Source organism: Echeneis naucrates, chromosome 16, assembly GCF_900963305.1.
Source record: "Echeneis naucrates chromosome 16, fEcheNa1.1, whole genome shotgun sequence".
NCBI classification, from domain to species: Eukaryota; Metazoa; Chordata; class Actinopteri; order Carangiformes; family Echeneidae; genus Echeneis; species Echeneis naucrates.
Window position 1 is genome coordinate 9,413,622 of NC_042526.1, and position 27,321 is coordinate 9,440,942.

The 27,321-nt window shown below is 40.6% G+C and overlaps 3 protein-coding genes and 1 non-coding gene across 5 annotated transcripts; 2 read left to right on the top strand and 2 right to left on the bottom strand.

The window, feature by feature from the left end:
• Positions 1-200: 200 nt before the first annotated feature.
• trnar-acg (transfer RNA arginine (anticodon ACG)) lies at positions 201-273 on the top strand. Its single transcript has one exon. It is a non-coding gene; the product is annotated as a tRNA-Arg (tRNA).
• Positions 274-2,268: 1,995 nt separating this feature from the next.
• Positions 2,269-8,669, top strand: fbxo31 (F-box protein 31). Of its 2 annotated transcripts, XM_029523515.1 has the most exons (10): positions 2,269-2,769; positions 4,235-4,306; positions 4,736-4,822; positions 5,227-5,303; positions 5,508-5,675; positions 6,006-6,080; positions 6,176-6,285; positions 6,418-6,571; positions 6,732-7,102; positions 7,457-8,669. In XM_029523515.1, exons 1-10 carry the CDS (start codon positions 2,352-2,354, stop codon positions 7,677-7,679), a joined length of 1,755 nt encoding a protein of 584 aa, XP_029379375.1. In that variant the 5' UTR covers positions 2,269-2,351; the 3' UTR covers positions 7,680-8,669. The 2 variants fall into 2 exon arrangements, with proteins under 2 accessions (XP_029379375.1, XP_029379376.1); XM_029523516.1 differs by lacking the exon at positions 4,736-4,822.
• Positions 8,670-11,392: 2,723 nt separating this feature from the next.
• On the bottom strand, positions 11,393-16,771 carry LOC115056794 (liver carboxylesterase 2-like). Its single transcript, XM_029523518.1, has 13 exons — positions 16,654-16,771; positions 15,135-15,327; positions 14,910-15,051; positions 14,513-14,646; positions 14,243-14,396; positions 14,019-14,123; positions 13,804-13,902; positions 13,417-13,560; positions 13,192-13,269; positions 12,797-12,935; positions 12,544-12,693; positions 12,353-12,425; positions 11,393-12,244 (listed from the first exon to the last, which is right to left on the bottom strand). The coding sequence occupies exons 1-13, from the start codon at positions 16,721-16,723 to the stop codon at positions 12,058-12,060; spliced, it is 1,668 nt and encodes a 555-aa protein (XP_029379378.1). The 5' UTR covers positions 16,724-16,771; the 3' UTR covers positions 11,393-12,057.
• A 5,698-nt stretch (positions 16,772-22,469) lies between these two features.
• LOC115056157 (liver carboxylesterase 2-like) lies at positions 22,470-26,571 on the bottom strand. The gene is made up of 13 exons (XM_029522418.1): positions 26,544-26,571; positions 25,974-26,166; positions 25,749-25,890; positions 25,345-25,478; positions 25,075-25,228; positions 24,852-24,956; positions 24,637-24,735; positions 24,322-24,465; positions 24,097-24,174; positions 23,717-23,855; positions 23,464-23,613; positions 23,273-23,345; positions 22,470-23,169 (listed from the first exon to the last, which is right to left on the bottom strand). The coding sequence occupies exons 1-13, from the start codon at positions 26,569-26,571 to the stop codon at positions 22,983-22,985; spliced, it is 1,626 nt and encodes a 541-aa protein (XP_029378278.1). The 3' UTR covers positions 22,470-22,982.
• Positions 26,572-27,321: the final 750 nt, after the last annotated feature.

A 27,321-nucleotide genomic window follows, 5' to 3' on the forward strand; every position in this document is an offset into this window, starting at 1 on the left:
ATCAATATTCTTTTTTTAATTTGTAGTTTTAGGATCTACTCACAGCGCAGCTGAGCATCGTTTGTTAACTCATGGGCAGTATATGTACTTATTATTGTGCATCGGCCAGCCAACATTAAATATAGTTGAGTGAAAAATATATACATACATATAGGATGATTTTTAGATTTAATCCACATATGTGTTCTATCATTACTAACGGGCCAGTGGCGCAATGGATAACGCGTCTGACTACGGATCAGAAGATTCTAGGTTCGACTCCTGGCTGGCTCGAATTTTTTTTTTTTTTCCCCCTCATTGATTAGAATGACTGTAATGAAACTTTATTCAGTCTCTACTTCAAATAACGTTTTCAGTTCATTAGATATTGGATGGCCTGACAGCAGTAACACTATCAGTGCACGAAGGAGTGCCATCTTAAAACAATAAATAATAATGTATATTTTATCATGCATCAGCTTAAGTTCCACATGTGGGCTTGGAGGCCACAGCTCTGGGGTAAGAACTGGTTCTCAGTCAGGGATTTGATTTTCCTGAACTTTCTGCCACGTTATAACAGTTCAAACCTGTCTCAGGTTGAATTTCACTTCTTTTTATTGTCTCTATTTTTCTTATGTGCTTCATTACATTTCTTGTTACTGTAATGTGTGAATTACCCCATCCGAAGGGACTAAAAATCTTATTTTATCATCAGTAATAATGATAATGATCCAATATTTATATATGATGTAAATCACAGTTTTGTTGTATTACATTGGCACTTCTACTTTCTCTGCCATGAATTATTAAAATAACGCTGAACAGAAAGAAGTGAAGAAAGGTCAGTATGCTGCAGTCTTTCTTAGAAACTTAACAGCTTTTATGATCATCTAAACAGAAATAACAGCAAAGTGAACCTATCCCAACATGCTGCGACAGAGCAGCAAAGCTTTTCTACCACTGATGAGTTCTATTGTTGGTTATCAAAACACTGATTCCAATTGTCATCTCCACTCAAAGATATAGAGAACGATGCATTTTTCTTCAACAGCCCTAAAGAAACCCTGAATCCAGCCCTGCTTCTGACAAAAGCCAGCTGGAAAACAATAGTTCCAGGTTATCTTCTGAGATAAATGAGCTATGATGTCAGCATAGCCTAAAAATGAACAAAACTTTCACTCCATGATTCTGGTTTCTGAGCTCAGCCTAAAGTAAGAAGAGAAAAGAAAAGAGGTGAAGACAAAATATGTTTTAGAGGGGCAAAAGACACTTTTCAGTGTGCACAAGCATATTGAACCAGGATCCTGATGGCCTAAACTCACACTCTGATGGTCTGGACTCACACTCTGATGGTCTGGACTCACACTCTGATGGTCTGGACTCACACCCTGATGGTCTGGACTCACACTCTGATAGTCTGGACTCACACCCTGATGGTCTGGACTCACACCCTGATGGTCTGGACTCACACTCTGATAGTCTGGACTCACACCCTGATGGTCTGGACTCACACCCTGATGGTCTGGACTCACACTCTGATAGTCTGGACTCACACCCTGATGGTCTGGACTCACACCATGATGGTCTGGACTCACACCCTGATGGTCTGGACTCACACCATGATGGTCTGGACTCACACCATGATGGTCTGGACTCACACCATGATGGTCTGGACTCACACTCTGATGGTCTGGACTCACACTCTGATGGTCTGGACTCAGTCTGATGGTCTGGACTCACACCTTGAGGGTCTGGACTCACACTCTGATAGTCTGGACTCACACTCTGATGGTCTGGACTCACACCCTGATGGTCTGGACTCACACTCTGATAGTTTGGACTCACACTCTGATGGTCTGGACTCACACCCTGATGGTCTGGACTCACACTCTGATGGTCTGGACTCACACTCTGATAGTCTGGACTCACACCATGATGGTCTGGACTCACACTCTGATGGTCTGGACTCACACTCTGATGGTCTGGACTTACACCATGATGGTCTGGACTCACACTCTGATAGTCTGGACTCACACCATGATGGTCTGGACTCACACTCTGATGGTCTGGACTCACACCCTGATGGTCTGGACTCACACCATGATGGTCTGGACTCACACTCTGATGGTCTGGACTCACACCCTGATCTGTGGAAATCTTAAAGACGCCCCTGATCACTGATCAGCCGCAGTGGAGCAGGACTGTCCTTACGCTCCGTACGTGAGGCGATGTGACGTCGGAAGATGTTTTTTTTTTTTTTGTGTGTGTGTGTGTGTGTGTGTTCGTTCACGCTCGCAGCGGCCGGAGAAGAGCCAGACTGCAGCTCACCGATGTGTTGTAGTGATGTAATGTTGCCCGTTTGGTGACTACGGATGGCTGTTTGTGCCAGGCTCTGCGGAGTGGGTCAGTCGCGAAGGTGCCGGAGGCGGCAGCGGCATAATCAGCAAGATCAGGGCAGCGATTCGGACATGGACGAAGAAGAAGGGGAGCGGATCGTGGCCCAGAGACGAGGCGACATCTGCGGCGGCGGAGGCCCGGAGAGCGGCGGCGGCGGCGCCACTGCGGGGCTGAGTGACGGCAGCGGGCTTCATGTCAACAGAGGAGGCGGTGTGAGCCGCGCCAACACGGGACCACCGCACCCGCAGTCATTGGTGGAGCTACCACCGGAGCTGTTGGTGGAAATCATCTCCCTGCTGCCCGGAACCGCGCTGCCAAATGTGGCCCTGGTTTGCAAGAAATTCAGACAGATCCTCAGCACCGAAACCATCTGGAGAAGGCGGTGCGTCGAAGGTAACCGAGCCCTCCTGCACGCACAGATAATACACACGGCATTCAGATCAGATGTTACGGGGGCTCCCTCGTCCACAGCCCGTTTGTGCACTGCAGCTCTGGTTCCCCGGAAACCATAAATGTTGACGACAAAAGCATTCCCGTCGATCAATACACGAACCGTGGCGGACATAGAGAAACAGGAGCAAAGGCCTCTGACTGTGTGCAGGCCGTGTTACAGCTGATAAGGCTGCTGGTGCAGGGCCGGCCACAGGCTCAAGGAAGATATGAGCATTACCCCAATATCCACCATCTTCCTGTTTCATGTTGTCCATAATGAAACTAAGCCGAATCAGTGTCTCATGACAGACGCTCTGTTCACACAATGTACAAAAATGAAAGGCTGATTCTCTTCTCAGCTTATTGTTTTTAAAGGCCATGTCAAGCAATGCGGCTGAAATAGTAATGATAGTTTATCATGAAATGGGTAACTAGCTATTTTTTTAAGACACACCAAATGAGATGTTATGTCTGTTAAAATTAACCATAAAATATCAACAACAGATACGTTTATTCATGTTTAACATTGCCAGCAATGACTTACTACATAAAAAAAGCGCTCAAGCGCCCATTGTCTCACAGTAAATATATTGTTCTGTTGCCCAATGCTACTTTTTTTTAATCCAAGTAAAAATACAAAAACAATAAATAAAAATATTCCACCCACAGTTTAAATTGGCTGTGACCTGGGGAATATTATGTACTGAAAAGATACAGTGAGACAGGAAAAGACTTGTGATAATGAAATAATAAAAAAATAATTTGCTATTGTTGTTGCTTTAAATCCTGGTAAAGCGTCTGAAGTACACAATCAATTACAGACACATCCATGGAGAAATTTATAATTATTAGCAATTCAAGAACATCTACTCTGACTTCTAATGGTATTAAATTACAATATATTGGATTTTAATACTGAAAATATTGCAGTATATAAAACATCAAATTATATTATTGACAAAATAATAAGCAAAGTCCAAGAGCCTGATCAGTTAGTTATTTATAAATGTCTCTGAGGAGATGCTTAGTTCCCTTCGGCCTCAAGGAGCCTGTTCAATAAATCTTGTGAATCATACGTATTAAATAGTGTGTAGAATATAATGGTTCCCCATTATGAATCAGAGAAGTATGCAGATGACTGGGGAATGTGGGTGGTTTCAGTCGTTAGTGTGCATGCCATGTTATTGCAGCATCTCATGTTTGGTTCCAGTTTGGGACCTATGCTGCAGGTCATTCCCCTCTGTCTCCTGTCAGCCTCTCTGCTATTTACCAATTAAAATAAATGTCAAAAACTTAAACGAATATGCAGACTATCGACTGCAGTGTTTAAAAACCTGGTTTATTGTGTAACTATTTCAATTATCACTAATACTGAACCACATTCTTTTTTTAATAATCATGTCCCTCGTGTGTTTTTGCTCTGCAGAGTTTGGCATGAAGGAGGATTTGAGGAAGATGGATGCAGGAGGAGTATCGAGCCAGGAGCTCTACGTTAAACGTGAGTTTGACAGCTGATAACAAACGACTCTCGTATGAACCATTAACTGACCGCATAACGAATTTTGGTCCATGCCATTCAGCACACTAACATTTTATTTGGATTTGTGGGGTAGCTGTCCACATTGATTTCCCTCATGTTGAGCATTTCTGGCTGTTCCTTTTTTTGATAAGAATGTTTAATTTTTAATGGCACAGCTGCTTTATATGATGTCCTGTCCCCCATTTGTTTCTCATTTGTTTATAAGCAAGCTTATAAATGAGCTTATAATGAATTTTGGAATAGCAACTTCTACAGAACATACTGGGCAATGTGATGGCGCCTATTACATTATTTTCCAACATATCTGAATTAATTCAAGTGCTGCTTTGGTCTGAGCCCTCCCTGGGCCTTGGTTGCTCTACACATGCAAATGTTGTGCCTGTTTAGATGTCAACCCGCGGGTGAGGTCTGGGCGCTTTGTGAAGCTCCTCCCGGACTACGAGCTCATGGACTATAGAGACGTGTACAAACACTGTATGTACATGGCTATTAAAGCGGATGGCTGCAGCATGAGGCATTGTGTGTGTGTGTGTGTACCTGTGTGTTATGGAGTGGGGGGCTTTTCACAAGCTTCATTCCTAGACCAACACTTGAAACTGTGTTATGCACCTTGTGGGAAAGGTAAATGTGGTAATAACTCCATTGCAGTGTTTGCTGCCGTGTGTAGTGTTGAAAGTAACATGGTCAGTTTACACTTTCTTCTTCCTGGGTTTACATCTCATTGCCTCTTTCCTGGCAGACATGAAACAAAAGCTTGTCTGTGGATTGTAACATCACCACTTGTTTTTCTAACACACAGTGCACAGTGTAGCCTGTAGTGGCTGTTTCACTGCAGAAACTGAACTGTTATGTTGCGATGCTGTGCTTTTTTGTTGCAGTGCTTCATCCATATAGACATATTTTGGGCTTATGGCAGCCTGATATAGGGCCTTATGGTGGATTGCTCAATGTTGTGGTAAGTACTGTTATGATAAACATTTCCATAGAGTTGAGTAAAAAGTATTTGTATATATTATTTGTTTTACAAAAAATAAGTCAACTGTTAATTTATGGTGCAGCAATAGATAGTAACTACTGCTTTGCAAACATAACCTTATTTTGGATAATTTCACTGGGTAATAATAGCAACAGCTAATACCTAATAATGTCTCTCATTCAGGTGGATGGGTTATTTATCATCGGCTGGATGTACTTGCCACCTCATGACCCCCGTGTGGAGGATCCAATGAGAAGACGGCCGCTCTTCCGTATCCACATGTGGGAGAACAAAAAGGCCACTGTGGAATGTATGTATGGACACAAGGGTCCACACAAAGGCGACATACAGGTAAGACGTTTCACAATATTAGTTTTAAAGCGATGAGCTCTTTCAGTGTATGATCTTGGGGCACCAGTGCTGTCGTGAGTAGGGCGGACGCCCCATAAACAGGAAGCTATAAGGTTCTCGTTGGCGGCACTGGTTCAGTTCAGGCTGGTGCCAAAAGTCATTCTCTCGCCCCATTTCCTCTCACTCCTCAAGTTGTCCTAACGAGAAAAGGCCTGAAAAAAGAATATGTATACTTTTCTGAAACAGATAACTTACTCTTTTTCAATTTGAGGTTAGTAGCTCATAAAAGTAGGTCTTCCTCTAATATGTGTCATATTCTGTTATTTTTAGACTGTCAAGAAGGATGAATTTTCAACTAAATGTAATCAGACTGATCATCACCGCATGCCAGGAGGCAGACAGGAGGTGGGTGAAATGAGGGAACTCTTACTACCTGTGAGATCTGCTTACTGACCTTCTGCTGACCTTTTTGGCATCTTTGTGTGTGTGTTTGAGTGTAGGAGTTCAGGACATGGTTGGAGGAAGAATGGGGTCGGACACTAGAAGAAATCTTCCATGAGCACATGCAGGAACTCATTCTGATGAAGTTCATTTATACAAGTCAATATGAGTATGGATCTTCTTATCAAAAAAAAAAAATCAGATTTTTGTCTAGATGGATGTATGACCTGTACATACAGTTGTGACAAACTTGGAAGAGGTTTGGGTAAAGCTCTGGTTTTCATATGCTTTCTTTTGACAGTAACTGCTTGACATATCGGAGGATTTATCTCCCTCCTGCAAAGCCCTCTGACCTGCTGCAGCCAGGCCTCTTTAAAGGTACCTATGGCAGTCACGGCTTGGAGATTGTCATGCTCAGCTTCCACGGGACCTCTGCAAGAGCCACCAAGCTCACGGTAAGTTAGTGAGTAATCATTGCTAGAAGTTGTGCTTCTCTAAAAAGGAACTTTCAGCCACTACTCAGCCAAATATTTTGATGTAGTCATCATTCGAGTTTTTGTGGATGAAATATTAACCCATCAAATGTATTAGTAAAGTATAATTTTACTCCTGCAGGGAGATCCCAACGTTCCTGCTGGGCAGCTCACTTTGGATGTTGACCTGAGCCGGCCCGTGGTCCTACCAGACTTGGAGCAACAGCGCAAAATAGAGGAACTGTCTCGGCTTGTACTGGGGGTACACAAGGAAGTGCAGAGGGAGGTAGAGCAACAGGCCAACGGCCGCCCCACCACAGTCAATGCAGCAGCAGAGGGTGCCTGTGGTGGTGCCACTGGAGCAGAGGGGATGGAAAATGACCAAGGTGCCTGTTCAGACAGCTTTGAGCCTGGCCCCAGCAGCAGCACTAGTCCTCCTGAAGCCCAGCCATTTGTTCTTCCATTGGGGGTTATGGCTCGCAACGAGGTGTACCCTCGTACCTGCAGGAAATGGTAAGAACTCAGCAAGGTGCACCAATACCTGCCATGGTTGAATAATTGACCATATAAAAAAGATTATGGTGATACTAGGCTTCCACGATTAATGAAATTGTGCAGTTCAGATGGCCTGTTCTGATCAAGAAATGTGCAGAAAAAAGACAAGTCAGGTGTTAGTCTGGTGCTGACTCATCAAAAAAAAAAAATAAAAATGCACAAGGAGCACAATTGTGGAAATCTGGCATTCTTATGCCATGCTCACTGAAGGAATTATTCTGTTAAGACTGTTAACTATTAATTAAAAATGTGTTCTTTTTCCATCCATCAAAAATACTGATTAAGTGACAAATTTAAATTCCTCAATTACAGCTTCTATGGAACAGGCCTGATTGCTGGGCATGGCTTTACAAGTCCAGAGCGCACCCCAGGGCTCTTTGTGCTATTTGATGAGGACCGTTTTGGTTTCATCTGGCTGGAGTTGAAGTCTTTCAGTTTGTACAGTCGCCTGACGGACCATCTAGCCCACGCTCACGCACCAAACATGGAGCGATTTGAGGCCATGCTGCGCAACATGCAGTCCTGGACATCCTGATGCACCAAGCTTTAAGTCAACTACTCCAATACAATGCATAACAACTACCATTACACACAAATCACCTCTGTCCTCTGCTGGCAACAATTCTATCATGTTAGCTCATGAAACTAACTGACCATGTGTTATCTGTAAGTGTTTGGTCATTGGGTTTTACTGTCAAATTAACCTAGCCGTCTCACCCTGCCCTGGAAGTCCCACACTGCTGTTCCCAAACAAGCACTTTGAAAGATCTCTTCAGGCAAAGTTATCATCACAACTCCGTAGAACCATAATCATCCAGTGCAGCATGTAAACAGGTCGCAAGTTTCAAATTTATTTATTACTTGCAGGAGAAAAGGAATGATATCTTATACAGCTTATTATGGATCAAACTATATGTGCCTCTGATTTGAAAACTAAGTCTGTACTCAGTAGTGCTTGAAGACGATAAAAGTGTCCAATGTACTCTGCTATATAGTATTATAATAATGTCAGTGCCCAACATATTGAACTGCATGCTGCATTTTATTTGGGTTTAATCATACTACTCACATAACATCATCTGATTCTGATGTTTTACACTCATGAAGCAGCATGCCTTGATTTTTATTTTATTGTTTTTATTACTTTGATTTTGAGCCATCATATTTAGGACAAATACAGCATCTCAGGTGTTTTTCTCTTTGCCACAATTAAGTTAAAACCAGGACAATAGTATTTCTGTGTATAATGAAAATGTTAAGTTAAATTGATTGAAATACTGAGTGAGTTTTACAACTGTGATTTTTTTTTATTTTTATTTTTTTGTCTGCATTTGTCCTCATAGTTTAACACCACAAGGTGCGTCAACGTTTTGTGAGATTGATGTCCTTTTAGACTTGCAGCTAGATAATTTATTTTTTCTGTGTGTGTGTGTCTGTGTCTGTGAGCATTACCAGCCCTCCCTGGAAGCTACCTTGTTGATCTTTATTGAGTTGAATACCCTTGTGTGGCAGGGAGGGCAGTGCTACACCTCAGTGAATATGGGTGGGTGGGGGGGCGAAGGACAGACAAGATGCCGAAGGATGGGCAGTAAAAAAGGGAAGCTGGTGGTGCTTGTAGGAACTCATCCCGTGAAGGATCTTGTGCTTTTCCTGCCTCCTCACTCAAGATTATGAGAGTCCAGTGGGTTTCTCTGTAGATCCCTAGAGAGATGGGAGTCCAGATAGGTGAAGGTGTCCTAACAGAGGGGCTGAGTCAAAGGTGGGCACATAGTGATAGAACCGTTTCTGGCAGGATTCATCAATTCTTCATGATGTGACCCAACATGAGCTGGCAAATTCCCTAAATGTGAGTGAGGCCATCACCAGGGCCCAGAGTTGGGTCAGGGGTCCAGCCTCCCTGGACTTGCCAACTTGTGTGTGGGATCACAAGAATTGCCAAACCTAGAGAGCCACCACAGCCACATAGCATGCTGCAGCCCCCAGAGATCCAGGAGGGGTGAAGGCCAGCACCACTGAACCACTCAAACTAGCATGCTTAAGAGCAGGACAGGAGAGCTCCTAAGTGTGCCCCCCCCCACCACCATCTAGCCAACTACTACCACGTCCACAGACACCAAGCCCCACCTCCCACCCACTGGACGAGCCAGAGGCAACCAGCCAAAGACACCCATCCATCTTTGACAAGGTTTACTGGTCCTTCCTCTTTGCTACTCTTCAAAACTTTGGCTTTGGAGAGTCATTTATCCACTGGGTATCCACACTGTTATCCAAGGCTACAGTCACCGATGGGATCACATCACAAAGCTTCACTCTGCAGAGGAGAACCAGACAAGGGTCCCCTACTGTTTGCCATATTCGAACCGCTGGCATCAGCAATACATCAGCATACCAAAATCAAAAGTATCCACTTGGCTGTCTCCGAACACAAAATCAACTTATATACTGACGATATCTTACTCAACTTGCAACAACCTCAAAGATCACTACGGGAAGCATTTAACTTCTAATTTCTCCGCCCTCTCTGACTACTACAACTACTCAGTATATAGACTACTACGACACCTGTAATATATCACTAAATGAATAAATCCAAATGCAGATTAAAACTCTTGGCTTGAATTTGAACAGATAGACTGCTACAACATCAGCATCTCTGACCTCACCTTCATTACCATGACCCTGAAGCATCATGAGCATCTGTTTCAAAAACCCAATGATTGCCTCCACTCTCTCTGGTTGGTGGAAAACTCTCACCACAGATTCCCAATCTGGCACCACCAGTTTTTATAAATGATAAAGTCCCCCTTCATCTTAGCACTTGGGAGCAGAAAGAAATCACCCAACTCCATCACCTCTTCAAGGACAACTTACTACCCCATACAGCCTCCAGAATTTGTCATTGACATTACGAAGCTCTCTCCAAAAAAAAAAAAGAAAAACCTTTCTAAGATATACAAGTAACTCTCAAGCGCTCATTCTATACATCTATCAATATCTGAATGGGAAATGGATCTGTGTCTGGCTGCTGACTTTGACTCCTGGGCCCAGGCCTGCCAAGATATATTTAAAATGACAAAAAATTTTAATCAGAGTTCAAGGTACTTCACAGATCACACATAATTCAATGAAAGTGGATACAATAGGTTTCTCATTCCAATATATGCACTCAGAACACATCAGACTCCCATTTCCAGGCTCTCTGGCTCTGTTCACCAGTGCAGCACTTCTTGTCAACAGAAACAACGAAACTCTCCTCCACCTTGAACTGCAGAATCCCACTAACTGCTACCTTTTGCCCTATTGGTGATCTGACGACAACCAGCTTACCAAACCATCTATCCCAATCTGTTCTCGTAGCTCTAGCCATGGACCAAGAAAACATTCCCAGTTAACTGGACAAATAAACAGTCTCTTAACATCTCCCACTGGTTGAACCTCCTTGCGCAATATATATTATTGGACAAAATATCTTCTGCCTGAAAACAAATTGATTTTACATTTTAATATACCACGCCATATCTGTTTGGTTTTTTTTTTGTTTGTTTGTTTTTTGAAAACCACTGACAAGAAAGGACTTGATAACTTATCTCAAACCCAGGAGCTCTAAAAGTCAGTTTTACGGGGACTGATATGTTTTTGTCCTTTGAACTATAGAGATAGCTTTTTGAGTGATATACTTTGGCTCATTATTACAGCAAAGATAGTTTTGACCTCACCACACCTACACAAACTATTATACACATTGGAAAAATGCGTTGCAATAGAATCATAACCTATAAATAATCTTGATTTTTATCAAGATAAAGTGTCTAAATTATACAGTTTATGCGCTTATATAATTATGGTCTGCAAGAGAAACTTCTTATCTTTTAAATGTATTGCATTTATCATTTGTTTAAATGACGGACACAATAATTGCCTGGCTTCATGACTGCAAAGCTCTTCCCTCCACTGTTTCTGTTATTTTAAACCTATGACTAGACTTGATGAACACAACATAAACTTAACAGTTCAAAGTGCATCTCAAAGTACCAAGTGTCTGTGTCTCATTTTGGCTTGATGGTGATGCCCAGTAGCTTTCCTACTCCAAGTGCACTTGTCTGGGCGATATAATGAATCATTCATAACCCACTGGCCAGCACTTTTATATCAGACTGCAGCTTTACTAAAATGTAAAAAACAACAATAGAAAAAATAAATACAAAAGACTTCTAAAGCATCATTGTATCAATTTCTTCAAATTTCAAGCTCATTTGTTTCATACATTGCTTTCTGTAAGCCCTCTGTACACAGCCATTTAAATGATTAACCTTTGAAAAGTGTTGCTTTGTATTATTTTCAATGCCATACACCTGATTTTGTGAAGAAAGGAAAAAAAAACAAAAAAACTTTTGTTTAACCTATTGAACTTCTCAAATTAGACTTCAGGGAGCTTTTCAGCTTAAGCGCTCTTCTCAGTAATAAAAACTAAAAACAGAACCCTTCTTTGTCTTACGTTTATTTTTTTTCTGTAGTTTGTACATAGCATATGAAATGCGCTAAACCATCACCTACTATAACTTATATTGCTACAATTGGATTTTATTACACAATGTAGCTTGTAGTATTCTACTCAGCAGCTGAACATTACACAGACCCTGTGATAAAACACTCCAAACTGTTACCTTTACTAACCCATGCTCAACCTTTCTGCACCCATGAGCACTGCTTGTTCGTATACAAATGAAAAAAATATTTGTTGCATATTAGAGATCATTCTGGTGATACCAGGCATGTGGAAATAGCTAGTGAGCATTCCCACGTCCTCCCACAACATAATTAATTTGGAAGCCTGGGGACTTAGGATTGCTCCCCAAAAGATTTGTTTTAAAGCTCGTGATGAAATTAATAAAAAGATTGATGAGCTGACTTTACTACAGCTCGCTGTGCTCCATTTTCTCCTTGTGTTGTTGGAGCTTTTCTGGGAGGGTCTGAGTAAAAAAGACAAACCGTTGCTTCTTCAGGTACTGACTGGGTACGCTCTCCTTCAAACCAATTTTCAGGTAGCTTTCTTCAGCTCCATATTTTGGCCAGTGGACAAGGCCATCCCCGTTAGGAGACCTACTCACATGCACAGGTAAACAAACACACATAAACAAATAGTTTTTAAGAAGAGTGTCTTGCCTCACTAGTTTGATTGCTTTCTATACACTGAGGGGTAATTCCTACCCTGTGCGGGCAAAGTTGCCCCAGTAGCTCATCACAGTTTTGCTTAAGAGCTTCTCCTCTTCAGTGCATTCTTCTACAATGATGATAATCAGGTAGGAAAATAATAAATAAATCCTGGATTAGCACACTCACAGGAAGCCCAAAAACTACTGACATATCTGGTATTGATAGTTCTTTTATCTTTCACTTACCTTTTAATATGATTTGGTCATTTGTAAAACATAAACCAAATACTGTAAAGATTTCATCTCCGTGGTCACTCTGAACAAAGCTTGGCCGTTTTGCCAGCAAAAATGAGGGAGGATGCTGATACTCATATAGATACACAGGGGCCCCTGCATCTGGTAACAGACCAATGTGTGATGTATTAATGAAAATGTGGGACAATAATATTAAATAAAGACTCATTAAAATATCTTTGCATAATTCTGTATTATGAAATACCTCTGTGGGCATTAGCTGCCTTAATGGCTGGAATGGTAAATAACACATCTCCCAGAAATTCAGTCCACCCATTTCTGACTTCCACACGGTCGTCACTGGAGCCAAGATATTCATCTTCAATTAGTTTTCTGGCGATGGGCTTGAGAAAATAAGTTACACATTTGTGAGAGAAGCTTGAGCATGAGAAGGAAGTGCAAAGTTGCAATGTCAGTGCACTATAGTGAATTACTAAATCACTAGCCATCACTTTTATACCAGATGGCAGCTTAAAGCATCATTAGATTTATTTTTTGACATTAAAACTATGTTTTCATAAATTCTCAACATTTGTTTTATGCATTGTCTTTTCTATAAGCCCTCTGTGTCCGTCTTACATCATTATTATAATGTCTTACATCATTATAGAACATGGACAGCATGTTCAAAACCTGCTCCTTATCCATCCCTTCAGTCCAGTTTGGTGGAGCAAAGTACTGAGACAAGAGGAAAATCTTATTAACATTTCAGACACACACAGAAGCACAACACAACAAATAATTTATGTTTCATGGGTGGATCTGGAAATTAGAAAGTTCTTCAGCCACACAAGTTTGAGGAACACTTAAGCATTTTACACTTACATTGTTAAGTAACCAGCCTCCTTCATCATTGTTAACACCGGTCATGAATGGTATAGTGTTAACCTCATGTGCATGGAACAGTTCAGCCACAGGTTTCCTGAGGAAGTGTCCATCAGTATTTACAACAGTTCTCAAGTTTGGATCCTTCAGAGAGAAAAAAAAGTTGTAAAAAGAAAAGACATGAAAACACAAAAACCAACATTTCACAGACATTAAACACAAGAAACATTGCATGGTCATGTTAAACAACATCTTTCAAGTCAGTTTAAATCAGCTGTGTGTATATATATATATATATATATATATATATATATATATATATATATATATATATATATATATATATATATACACACACACACACACATACACAAACATAATACTCACAGCCACAATCTTTAAAACAGTATCCATATCAAGATGTTTCATGCAATGGGCAATCTTCTCTGTGCTTTCCAGGTTACAGCCAGATACATTTGCTATCACCTGAAGATAGAAAATTAAGGGATAATCACAACAATTAAACACACAATGGTATTCTCAGTGTTTACACTGAAGAGCGTTTACACGCACACACACACAAAAGCACATTGATAACTGACCTGTGTCATTGGTAGAGAATCATTTACTACCAGTGAATCCATTGCAGAAGTGCCACTTTCAGCAATCGCATGGTGAATCAAGCCATCAGACAATGGTGAGAGGAGCTATTGATTAAAAAAAACAAACAAACCATGATGTGTGGACAGTAGAAAATATCTAAACATAAAACCAAACCAAACAAACCCTGAACTGCATTAAAAGCTACCTCTAGATTGATCCTTACCAGGAGGGATACACTCACTCCACCAGCAGACTCCCCAAATATCGTAACTAAATCTGGGTTTCCACCAAAGCTGTGAATGTGCTGCTGGATCCACCTCAGAGCTTCTACTTGGTCCAACAATCCAAAGTTCCCAGGAAGGTGCTCATCTGATGTGCTGGATTGATAATATTATAGTATGACCCTGAACCATTTTTGAAATTTTGCTCATACGTAGTACGGATCAGGTCAAAATTGATGATTGTATGTTTTGTGCTCAGTAGGCATATTTACCTCAGAAAGCCCAGAAATCCCAATCTGTACTGAATCAGAACCACCACCACATCCTGGTAAGCAGCCAGGACAGAACCATCATACGTGGAGGCAGATCCCAAAGTGAACCCTCCACCATGGATCCAGACCATGACCTGGTAATTCCATGAGAGGATAATTACAATTTTAGTGTAGCCCCTCAACACAAACGTATTTCAATCCAGCTAAATGTAAAACTGCAACTGAAGGTAAACAAAATAATATATATATATATTTTTTTTGGGGGGGGGGCAAATGTAGGCATCATTATTCATAAAAAAATAAAAAAAAAAAACAAACAAAAAAAAAAAAACAGCACAATCCAGCCAACGTCTCCAGGAAAACATTTCTATTAACTAAGCAGCAACAGTCTTCTTACTGGGAGCTTGGCATCACGAGCTCTGTTTGCAGGGGTGTAGATGTTGAGGTAAAGACAGTCTTCTGAAACGTCTGGAAGATCTACAACAATGCTCAGCAAATTTTCCAGTAGCTCTTCATTTACGGTTTTATTTTGAACACACCTGAAAAGGAAATTTTTTTCAAAATATTAGACGACATTTCCACATGTGTTTTGCGTAACTACGATTCTTGACGTCTGTCCTACATGGGCGGCTGCTTGGTGGCATCTCTTACTCCTTCCCATCCCTCTACAGGCTGAGGTGCAGCCAGTCTCAGCTCCGGGCCAAGGGGTGGCTTGGCAAATGGGACACCCAGGAAGGCCTGGACTCTGGTCTCTGTCTCCTTCACACTTACATACTCACCTCTCAGACTCCCAAGCTTTGTGTGGACTACAGGTGCTGTAAGGATATTAAGACTGAGTGAGAACACTTCATTACAACACAGCTCAATTCTGCTCTGGTGGTTCTCCTGTTACGTCCTGTCTTCCCTCTTGTATGCTTATCTGGCCCTGCCCTAATGTGCCTCACCTGTGTCCTTTTATCTCCCCCTCCCCATTGGATATAAGCTGTGCTCTCCTTGCCTTCTGTGCCAGATCATCTCGTCCATAGTGTCAGTTGTTTCCAGCCTTCTTTTCTTCATGGGCCTTTGTAATTGTGACTGTGTTGCTCTTTGTGACCTTGATTCCTACCTGCTGATTCGGTACCTTTTCCCGATTTGATTTCTGACTGGACTCATGCCTGAATAAACAGACTTTGATTTGAGAGTCTGCCTTACTCCGCTTGTGTGTTTCCTTGGTGATCATGTCATGACAACTCGGTTGTCTAACTTACTTCATTAGGAAAGACTTCAGTATCAAATCCTGTGAAGATGTCATGTGTCAAACTGACACTGTTTGGCCTCAGTTGTTTAAGATACATTTCTATGTATGTCATTGCCGATATATTAAATATATTATTATTATTATTATTCTAAAAAAATCTTATAGCAACAATATTTTATAACTTGATACTTCTTTCTAGTGTGGCAGAAATATACCCCCCCCCCCAAAAAAAAAAAACAAATAAAAAAAAAGTAACATAGCCAACATTTAATTTCTTTCAGTTGAATACATTACTCATCTATTGCTTCATGAAGAAAAACTGCCAAGCCCTATTCAACTTTGCTCCACTGAAGACAGTTTTGCAACTACAATGAATGGTCGGTCTAGATTTATTTATTTTTTGTTGGTTTTTGATGTTATTCTGTGTTGAACGTCTTTGATTTCCCCAAAAAGCACTATGGAAGCTCTGTGCATTATTATAGTTCTTAGTGTTGCAACACTTCAACTAGATTGAAGTGGTTTGAACCAGCAGGTCGCTTGCTGGTTTTTAAAATACAGAAGTTATTTCAACAATAGCGATGGCTCCAGGTAAAGACGTCTTCACGGCGAATTATAGCTTTGATTCTCATGGCAGAGTTATGGTTAAATATTAAAAAGTTGGAGGTTTTCACCTTTGGACACAACGGGAAGTCGTTACCTCAGCTTAACGCCTCAAAACCCTGTGGTTAGGAAATCAAAATCATTGTGGCCAAAACTGAGTTGTATTCTTAATGATAATTTTTTTTCTTGGTCACTTGTGTTTCTCACAAAAGTGGTAATAATATATAGTATCTATATATATATATATAATGGTAGTATAAGTATATAGTAATATATACGTATTCTACGTATTTGTTTTGCTTACCGTGCAGGTCTGCAGCGACACTGAGACATAAAACGGAGAAGATGAAGGATTGTTTCACATAGGACTTCATGTTGGTGTCACCTCCTGTCTCCAAGAGTCTTTCACTCAAAGACTCGGACTCTGCAGCTCGGCTCCTCTGACGTCACAGCGACATGTGATTGATCGTTACCGGTTACAGCAGCCACCACAGCCCAGAGGATGGTCCCACAACCTCTCAAACCCAAATGTCACAGTGGACAGCTCGTTGTTTATTGGTGGTTAAAAAAAAAAGAAGCACTGGTCCATGTGTAACTTTAACAGGTCTTTACTTCTCTCGAGCATTTCTATGAAAACTACATTACAACCGATTGCAACGCTTTCAGGCGCTTTCTGGTTCTTCTTATCTAATGCCATTCCAAATAAACTAATAAAATCTATTAACCAAATTAATCAAAGTTAAAGAAATTAAGGATGGATGCCTTGAAGTTATTGATTTTGATCGCCTCAATGAAACTTTTACAAACAATTAATTGGCTGAAATCTTGGATCAAACATATCAACTTATTTTGGTACTATATCCCAAACACCCTATTCAATAAGATTGGAGGATTGAAACGTCGAAATATTATTATCAGTGTTCCACAAACAAATTCTATTATACTGGAAAACTTATATTTCAACATTTTCAGCCGTCAGTGACACAAAACTGCCTCACCGGGAGTGAGACAGAGTTAAACTGTAAATAAACAAATGTGGTCACGTCTCTAATTCTGATTTCAGGGTGATGTGAAGACAGGGACTCTGATCGGTGTCGATAAATATGGGAACAAAGAAAATAGAAATAGATGTATATAAATACAGACACGTCCTTTCCTATAAACTATATAAACTAGTTCGGGTTTCTGGTGTAGATTTTTGTCATTGATTGATTACTATGGATTTTTTTCTGATTTAGACCATTATTATTACTGCTATTATTATAAAGAGCAGTAGCAATATTCGCCGTCGTTTTTGCAATATTTAACACATTTATAACTGAGGTTATTTGCATCCAAACTGGGGATTAAATGTAGAAAAGGATATAAAGCGTTGTGTGTTTTCCGCCCGGACCGCTTTAGGACTCTGCGCCGTCCGTCTCCGTTAGTCTTCCGTCTCAAAATGGCGGAGTGTTTGAACATTGCTCGAAGAGCTTTGGGACAGCTAGGAGGTCACGGCGGAGTCCGAGGGTTCCTCCTGCAGTTATTCTGGTCAGTTCAACAAAGTGCGTTTGTTTGTTCGTTTTGTGCCAAAAAATAAAAAATAGTCTAAATGAAAAATTAGACACGACGAGAGAGAGAGCTAACTTAGCATGTTGATGCTAATCCAGCTACAAAAACTATTCGGATCTCTATGAGGTTATAATTTAAAGATGTAAACAATTATTAATATGTTTGAACACTTTCGCGGCAACGTTTAACCAAACTCCATTCAAAATTCCTTAAATTTAAACCTGACGGTGACTTTTATAAATGTAACACGTTTAGGATGAAGATCGAAGTGAAACAAAGAGGTTTTGGACTCAGGAAGGAATTCGGCTCACAAATGAGCCGGTGTGTCAACCGATTTGGTTCCCTCCAAATTCCTGTTCCCCTTTACGCTGGTTTACTGCTGAGTCGTGCGTAGTTGCTAAGTTACCGTGCGTAAGAAGAACCACAAATAGAAACACAGCTGGATGTACGGAAAGCGAAATTGAAAAATCCAATGTGTAGGTTACTGGTGTGTTATTTATTATATAAAAAATAAATTCAGAATGCATTTGTTCGGCCATTCATTGTCAATCTTTGTGTAAATGGATGCCAGCTAACATAGCTGTGCGACAGTAGCCTACGTTAAGCAAACCTCACTGCCGGATCACTTACACTAGTTAGTCGCTTCGAAATGGACTGCTAGCTAACTGGTTACCTAACTGGTTAGCATGCTCGGCTGACGAACTGATGACATTATTTTTGACGTATAACGTTACTATTGCTTACAGTTCATTTGGAAACGGGCGGAGCGCCTGCGAATGAAACATTTCTGCTCATTGGAAACACCCACCGGATAGTGTCCGTATGTTTCATAATTCACGAACTCGTTGAACACAAGTTTACCATTTTAAGAACATACATTCACATGACAAACGCTCATCCTGGCCTCCCGAATGTATCAACTTTGCGCCCTTTGGGAGCCTACACATTATCTGTTATGTCTTGCACGACATGCCCATAAAATAGGCCATAGGTCTACATAAATATTGATCGATCAACCAGTTAAACTGTAGCATATACACAAGAAAAATGCTTGTGTAAACAAAGCATGGTATTTATTTACTCCTAAAAATTATAAACAAGTCAACAGGCGTGGACTCGGAGCTAAGAAGAAGAGGTCACGTGGGATGCTGGATCCAATCGCAGCCCACTCTGGGTGACACGTCATCACGGTTAGGTCAGGTGACGTAAATGTGAAATGGTGAAGTAGCGCAAATGTACGCTGCAACTCCACCAGCGCTGTGGAGCAGCGGTAATGCTGCCGCCCCGCACCTAGGTGGGAGGGGTTCGATTCCCGGCTAGGGTATGTAATGTATAATGTAATGTAACCCCGGGGGTAGTGATGATAATGTTAATATGTATACATGATGTAAATGTAATGTGATTGTATGAGTTAATGTAACCATAAATGTATGTAATGTTGAATATGAATATGTATGTAATGTGTATGTATGTAGAGGTCCATTCCCGGTGTGGGCACCTGAACGTGTCTACGGAGTTAGGTGGTTGCGAGTATTGGACTGGGCTAATGCAGATACGGCGCCCCCCCCAGGACCTAGGCCGAACCACACCAGACCGGTGACGGCACCCCTCCAGGAACGGACCGAGACCAGACCGGAGACAGGACGCGTCCACAGACTAGACCAGTAAAGCGAACAAGTCACCTACTGAAATGAACTATTTTAGTGATTATGTATATTAACTTGTTTTCTTGTTTCCTAATTTTCTTCCTAATCTTCTTCCTAATTGTAACCACCCCCCCACAACAAATGGTTGGCCACCGATCCTTCGCTAAGCCCCGCCCCCATTGGTTACTGTTGCTATGCTAGCCTGTTGTCGGTAGGAAAATGTCCAGTCAGCATCACTCCAGTGATCAGAAAGGAAAAGAAAGAAGAATAAGAAAATAAAGGGTTGAGAAATTTTCTATACAAATGTTTTTAAAAAGGTTGTGACGGTGCATTACCGCTGCGCCACAGCGCTGCTCGAGTTGCAGCGTACATTTGCGCTACTTCACCATTTCACATTTACGTCACCTGACCTAACCGTGATGACGTGTCACCCAGAGTGGGCTGCGATTGGCTCCAGCATCCCACGTGACCTCTTCTTCTTAGCTCCGAGTCCACGCCTGTTGACTTGTTTATAATTTTTAGGAGTAAATAAATACCATGCTTTGTTTACACAAGCATTTTTCTTGTGTATATGCTACAGTTTAACTGGTTGATCGATCAATATTTATGTAGACCTATGGCCTATTTTATGGGCATGTCGTGCAAGACATAACAGATAATGTGTAGGCTCCCAAAGGGCGCAAAGTTGATACATTCGGGAGGCCAGGATGAGCGTTTGTCATGTGAATGTATGTTCTTAAAATGGTAAACTTGTGTTCAACGAGTTCGTGAATTATGAAACATACGGACACTATCCGGTGGGTGTTTCCAATGAGCCGAGCAGAAATGTTTCATTCGCAGGCGCTCCAACCATGAACTGGCTTTTTCCATTTCGCTTTCCGTACACCCAGCTGTGTTTCTATTTGTGTTTCTTCCTTAAGTATGCATGGTAACTTAGCAACTACGCACGACTCAGCAGTAAATCAGAACAAATACTACGAAGACAAGAAGCACGAGTTGTTTGCTTCTTTGTTCTTACACTAATAATAGTGATGAGAAAATGATACCGAGGCTTTGGAGCTTGTGTCACCCTTCCTGAAGCGGAGCGATTCGAAACGCTGTGTCGGAGCTTGTACCAAAACACCAGTGTCTCCTGTTTCGCTTCATCGCTTCAAAATGTTTCGAAGCTTTTCATTGGCTGTCATTGACTCATGGCATTTCAATGCATTCTGAGCCAATGACAGCTAGACGGGTTTGGTGCCATATCAGCTATATAAGATGCATCAGTATGCTTCAAAGTGGGGTTGTGAGGAGATAGAGGTTTGGAGAGTGAGAGTATTTTGGCAAGTTTCATGGCGAGTACCACCAATAAGCGACATTCTAAAGTTTGGGATCATTTTGATTTCATACCACCAAATTAGGTATAATGCAGTTTATGGCATACATTTATGTTTCCATAATTTAATTGTATTTAAAAATTTTTAAATGGGTCTCAAAATTACAATTGCTTGTAGGTGCGGTGTTTGCTCTGCATGTGACTCTAAGACAACTCTTACAGCAACAACCCAATCTCACACGGTACATGTGTTGTGTGCCAGCACCGGGAGGCAGAAGCCGAAGCAAAATCGGATTTTATCGTCCTTTCTTCAAAAATGTTTACGATTTTTGCATTGCATTTCCACAGCCTTCAGGCCCCACTTCAATGGTGGGTTATAAACGTAAAATGATGCTAGTCAGCATTAGCTAGATAGTACCATGTGTTCTTCAAAAGAGTGTGTGTCATGTCTTTGTGACTTTGTTTATATGGTGGGCTTAACAGTTAACATATGAGTTTAAGCCAAACCCCATATCCAGCATTTTAGTATCTTTAATAACAGCAAATGTTTTCCCATGTAGTTTGCCTTTACTGCCACATGGGTGTGCTGTTGTATAACGTGCGTCTTCGCGACCCCGCACCAGCTTTGTTTTGAATTAGTATTGGTTCATATATGTCCTGTAAATTAGTACATTTTATGGTGTGGGTATATATAATTTTTCTTTAGTGAAGAAAAATAGGTTGAATGTACATAACAGATTACAGTTGCATGTTTTCAGTAATTTACAGCACGATTGACTTTTTTTTTTTTTTTATAGTCCAAAAATGAGTCAGTCCTCCTTCCTTAGCAATGTCAGCTGCTGTGTGGTTTATCATCAGAACAGGTTTAAAATTCTTTCAGCCCTGTCTACCTAAAATGGTGTTTATTGTTGCACATTTTGATGTCTTACAAGAGATGGTGTCATTTTATTTATTTTGTGTTGTTGATCCCACTGTCACTGAGCTCTGTGCTGTCTTTGACTGCTGACATTGTGTCTGGATGTGTTTTGGGTGTTGTGCAGCTGTGGAGGGTGGTGCGACGCACTCCTGTGGGAGTTTCAGACTGCTGGTGTGATAGCGGGTGTTTAGACTGAGTTTGTGTTTGGCAGCAAGACCATGAGTGTATTTGGATGGCTAAATGGAGAGTCCATGTTGTGTATTTAGGCGTTGGATGAAGTATAAACATGCCATCAACCAACAGATGGCCTGGGAATTCGCCTTTTTTTTTTTTTTCTCTCTTTTCATAAGAAGCTCTTTGCATGATTACGTGTGGTGTCTGTGTCTTAGAGACCTCGTCCTTATTTCGTCCTTAATCGTCCTTATTGTATGCTGAAATCAGTTGGACCATATTCCTGGCCTACTTCCATTGTATACAAGTGCACAACTGACTAAAATTCTTGTCCTCCAAACCAGAGGGAGGCATCGCAGAAGACACAGCCCACATTGAGACTGCTACCCAGCAAACCTTGCACTACACACTGGCCAATCAACAGGTCCAGTTCCACCGCCCAGTAGCTTTCCTACTCCAAGTGCACTTTCCAGGCAATATAATGAATCATTCATAACCCACTGGCCAGCACTTTTATATCAGACTGCAGCTTTATTAAAATGTAAAAAACAACAATAGAAAAAATAAATACAAAAGACTTCTAAAGCATCATTGTATCAATTTCTTCAAATTTTAAGCTCATTTGTTTCATACATTGCTTTCTGTAAGCCCTCTGTACACAGCCATTTAAATGATTAACCTTTGAAAAGTGTTGCTTTGTATTATTTTCAATGCCATACACCTGATTTTGTGAAGAAAGAAAAAAAACAAAAAAACTTTTGTTTGACCTATTGAACTGCTCACATTGGACTTCAGGGAGCTTTTCAGCTTAAGCGCTCTTCTCAGTAATAAAAACTAAAAACTGAACCCTTCTTTGTCATACTTGTTTTTCTGTAGTTTGTACATAGCATATGAAATGCGCTAAACCATCACCTACTATAACTTATATTGCTACAATTGGATTTTATTACACAATGTAGCTTAAGATTGCTCCCCAAAAGATTTGTTTTAAAGCTCGTGATGAAATTAATAAAAAGATTGATGAGCTGACTTTACTACAGCTCGCTGTGCTCCATTTTCTCCTTGTGTTGTTGGAGCTTTTCTGGGAGGGTCTGAGTAAAAAAGACAAACCGTTGCTTCTTCAGGTACTGACTGGGTACGCTCTCCTTCAAACCAATTTTCAGGTAGCTTTCTTCAGCTCCATATTTTGGCCAGTGGACAAGGCCATCCCCGTTAGGAGACCTGCTCACATGCACAGGTAAACAAACACACATAAACAAATAGTTTTTAAGAAGAGTGTCTCACTAGTTTCATTGCTTTCTATACACTGAGGGGTAATTCCTACCCTGTGCGGGCAAAGTTGCCCCAATAGCTCATCATAGTTTTGCTTAAGAGCTTCTCCTCTTCAGTGCATTCTTCTACAATGATGATAGTCAGGTAGGAAAATAATAAATAAATCCTGGATTAGCACACTCACAGGAAGCCCAAAAACTACTTACATATCTGGTATTGATAGTTCTTTTATCTTTCACTTACCTTTTAATATGATTTGGTCATTTGTAAAACATAAACCAAATACTGTAAAGATTTCATCTCCGTGGTCACTCTGAACAAAGCTTGGCCGTTTTGCCAGCAAAAATGAGGGAGGATGCTGATACTCATATAGATACACAGGGGCCCCTGCATCTGGTAACAGACCAATGTGTGATGTATTAATGAAAATGTGGGACAATAATATTAAATAAAGACTCATTAAAATATCTTTGCATAATTCTGTATTATGAAATACCTCTGTGGGCATTAGCTGCCTTAATGGCTGGAATGGTAAATAACAAATCTCCCAGAAATTCAGTCCACCCATTTCTAACTTCCACACGGTCGTCACTGGAGCCAAGATATTCATCTTCAATTAGTTTTCTGGCGATGGGCTTGAGAAAATAAGTTACACATTTGTGAGAGAAGCTTGAGCATGAGAAGGAAGTGCAAAGTTGCAATGTCAGTGCACTATAGTGAATTATGCATAAATCACCAGCCATCACTTTTATACCAGATGGCAGCTTAATAAAGCATCATTAGATTTATTTTTTGACATTAAAACTATGTTTTCATAAATTCTCAACATTTGTTTTATGCATTGTCTTTTCTATAAGCCCTCTGTGTCCGTCTTACATCATTATAGAACATGGACAGCATGTTCAAAACCTGCTCCTTATCCATCCCTTCAGTCCAGTTTGGTGGAGCCAAGTACTGAGACAAGAGGAAAATCTTATTAACATTTCAGACACACACAGAAGCACAACACAACAACTAATTTATGTTTCATGGGTGGATCTAGAAATTAGAAAGTTCTTCAGCCACACAAGTTTGAGGAACACTTAAGCATTTTACACTTACATTGTTAAGTAACCAGCCTCCTTCATCATTGTTAACACCGGTCATGAATGGTATAGTGTTAACCTCATGTGTATGGAAGAGTTCATCCACAGGTTTCCTGAGGAAGTGTCCATCAGTATTTACAACAGTTCTCAAGTTTGGATCCTTCAGAGAGAAAAAAAAGTTGTCAAAAGAAAAGACATGAAAACACAAAAACCAACATTTCACAGACATTAAATACAAGAAACATTGCATGGTCATGTTAAACAACATCTTTCAAGTCAGTTTAAATCAGCTGTGTGTATATATATATACACACACAAACATAATACTCACAGCCACAATCTTTAAAACAGTATCCATATCAAGATGTTTCATGCAATGGGCAATCTTCTCTGTGCTTTCCAGGTTACAGCCAGATACATTTGCTATCACCTGAAGATAGAAAATTAAGGGATAATCACAACAATTAAACATATAATGGTATTCTCAGTGTTTACACTGAAGAGCGTTTACACGCACACACACACAAAAGCACATTGATAACTGACCTGTGTCATTGGTAGAGAATCATTTACTACCAGTGAATCCATTGCAGAAGTGCCACTTTCAGCAATCGCATGGTGAATCAAGCCATCAGACAATGGTGAGAGGAGCTAATGATTAAAAAAACAAACAAACCATGATGTGTGGACAGTAGAAAATATCTAAACATAAAACTAAACCAAACAAATCCTGAACTGTATTAAAAGCTACCTCTAGATTTATCCTTACCAGGAGGGATACACTCACTCCACCAGCAGACTCCCCAAATATCGTAACTAAATCTGGGTTTCCACCAAAGTTGTGAATGTGCTGCTGGATCCACCTCAGAGCTTCTACTTGGTCCAACAATCCAAAGTTCCCAGGAAGGTGCTCATCTGATGTGCTGGATTGATAATATTATAGTATGACCCTGAACCATTTTTGAAATTTTGCTCATACGTAGTACAGATCAGGTCAAAATTGATGATTGTATGTTTTGTGCTCAGTAGGCATATTTACCTCAGAAAGCCCAGAAATCCCAATCTGTACTGAATCAGAACCACCACCACATCCTGGTAAGCAGCCAGGGCAGAACCATCATACATGGAGGCAGATCCCAAAGTGAACCCTCCACCATGGATCCAGACCATGACCTGGTAATTCCATGAGAGGATAATTACAATTTTAGTGTAGCCCCTCAACACAAACGTATTTCAATCCAGCTAAATGTAAAACTGCAACTGAAGGTAAACAAAACCATATATATATATATATATTTTTTTTTTTTTTGGGGTGGGGGGGGACTACCACTGTTGTGCTCTGAATGTAGGCATCGTTATTCATAAAAAAAAAAAAAACAGCGCAATCCAGCCAACGTCTCCAGGAAAACATTTCTATTAACTAAGCAGCAACAGTCTTCTTACTGGGAGCTTGGCATCACGAGCTCTGTTTGCAGGGGTGTAGATGTTGAGGTAAAGACAGTCTTCTGAAACGTCTGGAAGATCTACAACAATGCTCAGCAAATTTTCCAGTAGCTCTTCATTTACGGCTTTATTTTGAACACACCTGAAAAGGACATTTTTTTCAAAATATTAGACGACATTCCCACATGTGTTTTGAGTAACTACGATTCTTGACGTCTGTCCTACATGGGCGGCTGCTTGGTGGCATCTCTTACTCCTTCCCATCCCTCTACAGGCTGAGGTGCAGCCAGTCTCAGCTCCGGGCCAAGGGGTGGCTTGGCAAATGGGACACCCAGGAAGGCCTGGACTCTGGTCTCTGTCTCCTTCACACTTACATACTCACCTCTCAGACTCCCAAGCTTTGTGTGGACTACAGGTGCTGTAAGGATATTAAGACTGAGTGAGAACACTTCATTACAACACAGCTCAATTCTGCTCTGGTGGTTCTCCTGTTACGTCCTGTCTTCCCTCTTGTATGCTTATCTGGCCCTGCCCTAATGTGCCTCACCTGTGTCCTTTTATCTCCCCCTCCCCATTGGATATAAGCTGTGCTCTCCTTGCCTTCTGTGCCAGATCATCTCGTCCATAGTGTCAGTTGTTTCCAGCCTTCTTTTCTTCATGGGCCTTTGTAATTGTGACTGTGTTGCTCTTTGTGACCTTGATTCCTACCTGCTGATTCGGTACCTTTTCCCCTATTTGATTTCTGACTGGACTCATGCCTGAATAAACAGACTTTGATTTGAGATTCTGCCTTACTCCGCTTGTGTGTTTCCTTGGTGATCATGTCATGACAACTCGGTTGTCTAACTTACTTCATTAGGAAAGACCTCAGCATCAAATCCTGTGAAGATTTGTCAAACTGGTTAAACTGACACTGTTTGGAGTCAGTTATTTAAGATACATTTCTATGTATCTTATCTTATGTATTGGAGGTTTTCACCTTTGGACACAACGGGAAGTCGTTACCTCAGCTTAACGCCTCAAAACCCTGTGGTTAGGAAATCAAAATCATTGTGGCCAAAACTGAGTTGTATGCTTGATAATATTTTTTTTTTCTTGGTCGCTTGTGTTTCTCACAAAAGTGGTAGTAATATATAGTGTATATATATATATATATATATATATATATATATATATATATATATATATATATATATATATACATATAATAATAATATAAATAATATAAACTAATAAAATCTATTAACCAAATTAATCAACGTTAAATATCGTTAAAGAAATTAAGGATGGATGCCTTGAAGTTATTGATTTTGACCGCCTCAATGAAACTTTTACAAACAATTAATTGGATAAAACATATCAACTTATTTTGGTACTATATCCCAAACACCCTATTCAATAAGATTGGAGGATTGAAACGTCGAAATATTATTATCAGGGTTCCACAAACAAATTCTATTATACTGGAAAATGTTATATTTCTAAATTTTCAGCCGTCAGTGACACAAAACTGCCTCACCGGGAGTGAGACAGAGTTAAACTGTAGATAAACAAATGTGGTCACTGTGCTAAT

Excerpts from the sequence above, each read along its gene's own strand:
- fbxo31 (XM_029523515.1), top strand. The coding sequence starts at position 2,352 with ATGGCTGTTTGTGCCAGGCTCTGCGGAGTGGGTCAGTCGCGAAGGTGC. Across the intron at positions 4,823-5,226 it reads TAGAGACGTGTACAAACACT|TGCTTCATCCATATAGACAT; the intron begins GTATGTACATGG and ends TTTTTGTTGCAG. Across the intron at positions 5,676-6,005 it reads CACACAAAGGCGACATACAG|ACTGTCAAGAAGGATGAATT; the intron begins GTAAGACGTTTC and ends TGTTATTTTTAG.
- LOC115056794 (XM_029523518.1), bottom strand. The coding sequence starts at position 16,723 with ATGAAGTCCTATGTGAAACAATCCTTCATCTTCTCCGTTTTATGTCTC. Across the intron at positions 15,052-15,134 it reads GCCACCAAGCAGCCGCCCAT|GTGTGTTCAAAATAAAACCG; the intron begins GTAGGACAGACG and ends TTTCCTTTTCAG. Across the intron at positions 14,397-14,512 it reads GGATTTCTGGGCTTTCTGAG|CACATCAGATGAGCACCTTC; the intron begins GTAAATATGCCT and ends TTATCAATCCAG.
- LOC115056157 (XM_029522418.1), bottom strand. The coding sequence starts at position 26,571 with ATGATCACCAAGGAAACACACAAGCGGA. Across the intron at positions 24,736-24,851 it reads ATTCTCTACCAATGACACAG|GTGATAGCAAATGTATCTGG; the intron begins GTCAGTTATCAA and ends TTCTATCTTCAG. Across the intron at positions 24,466-24,636 it reads CTGTTTTAAAGATTGTGGCT|GATCCAAACTTGAGAACTGT; the intron begins GTGAGTATTATG and ends TTCTCTCTGAAG.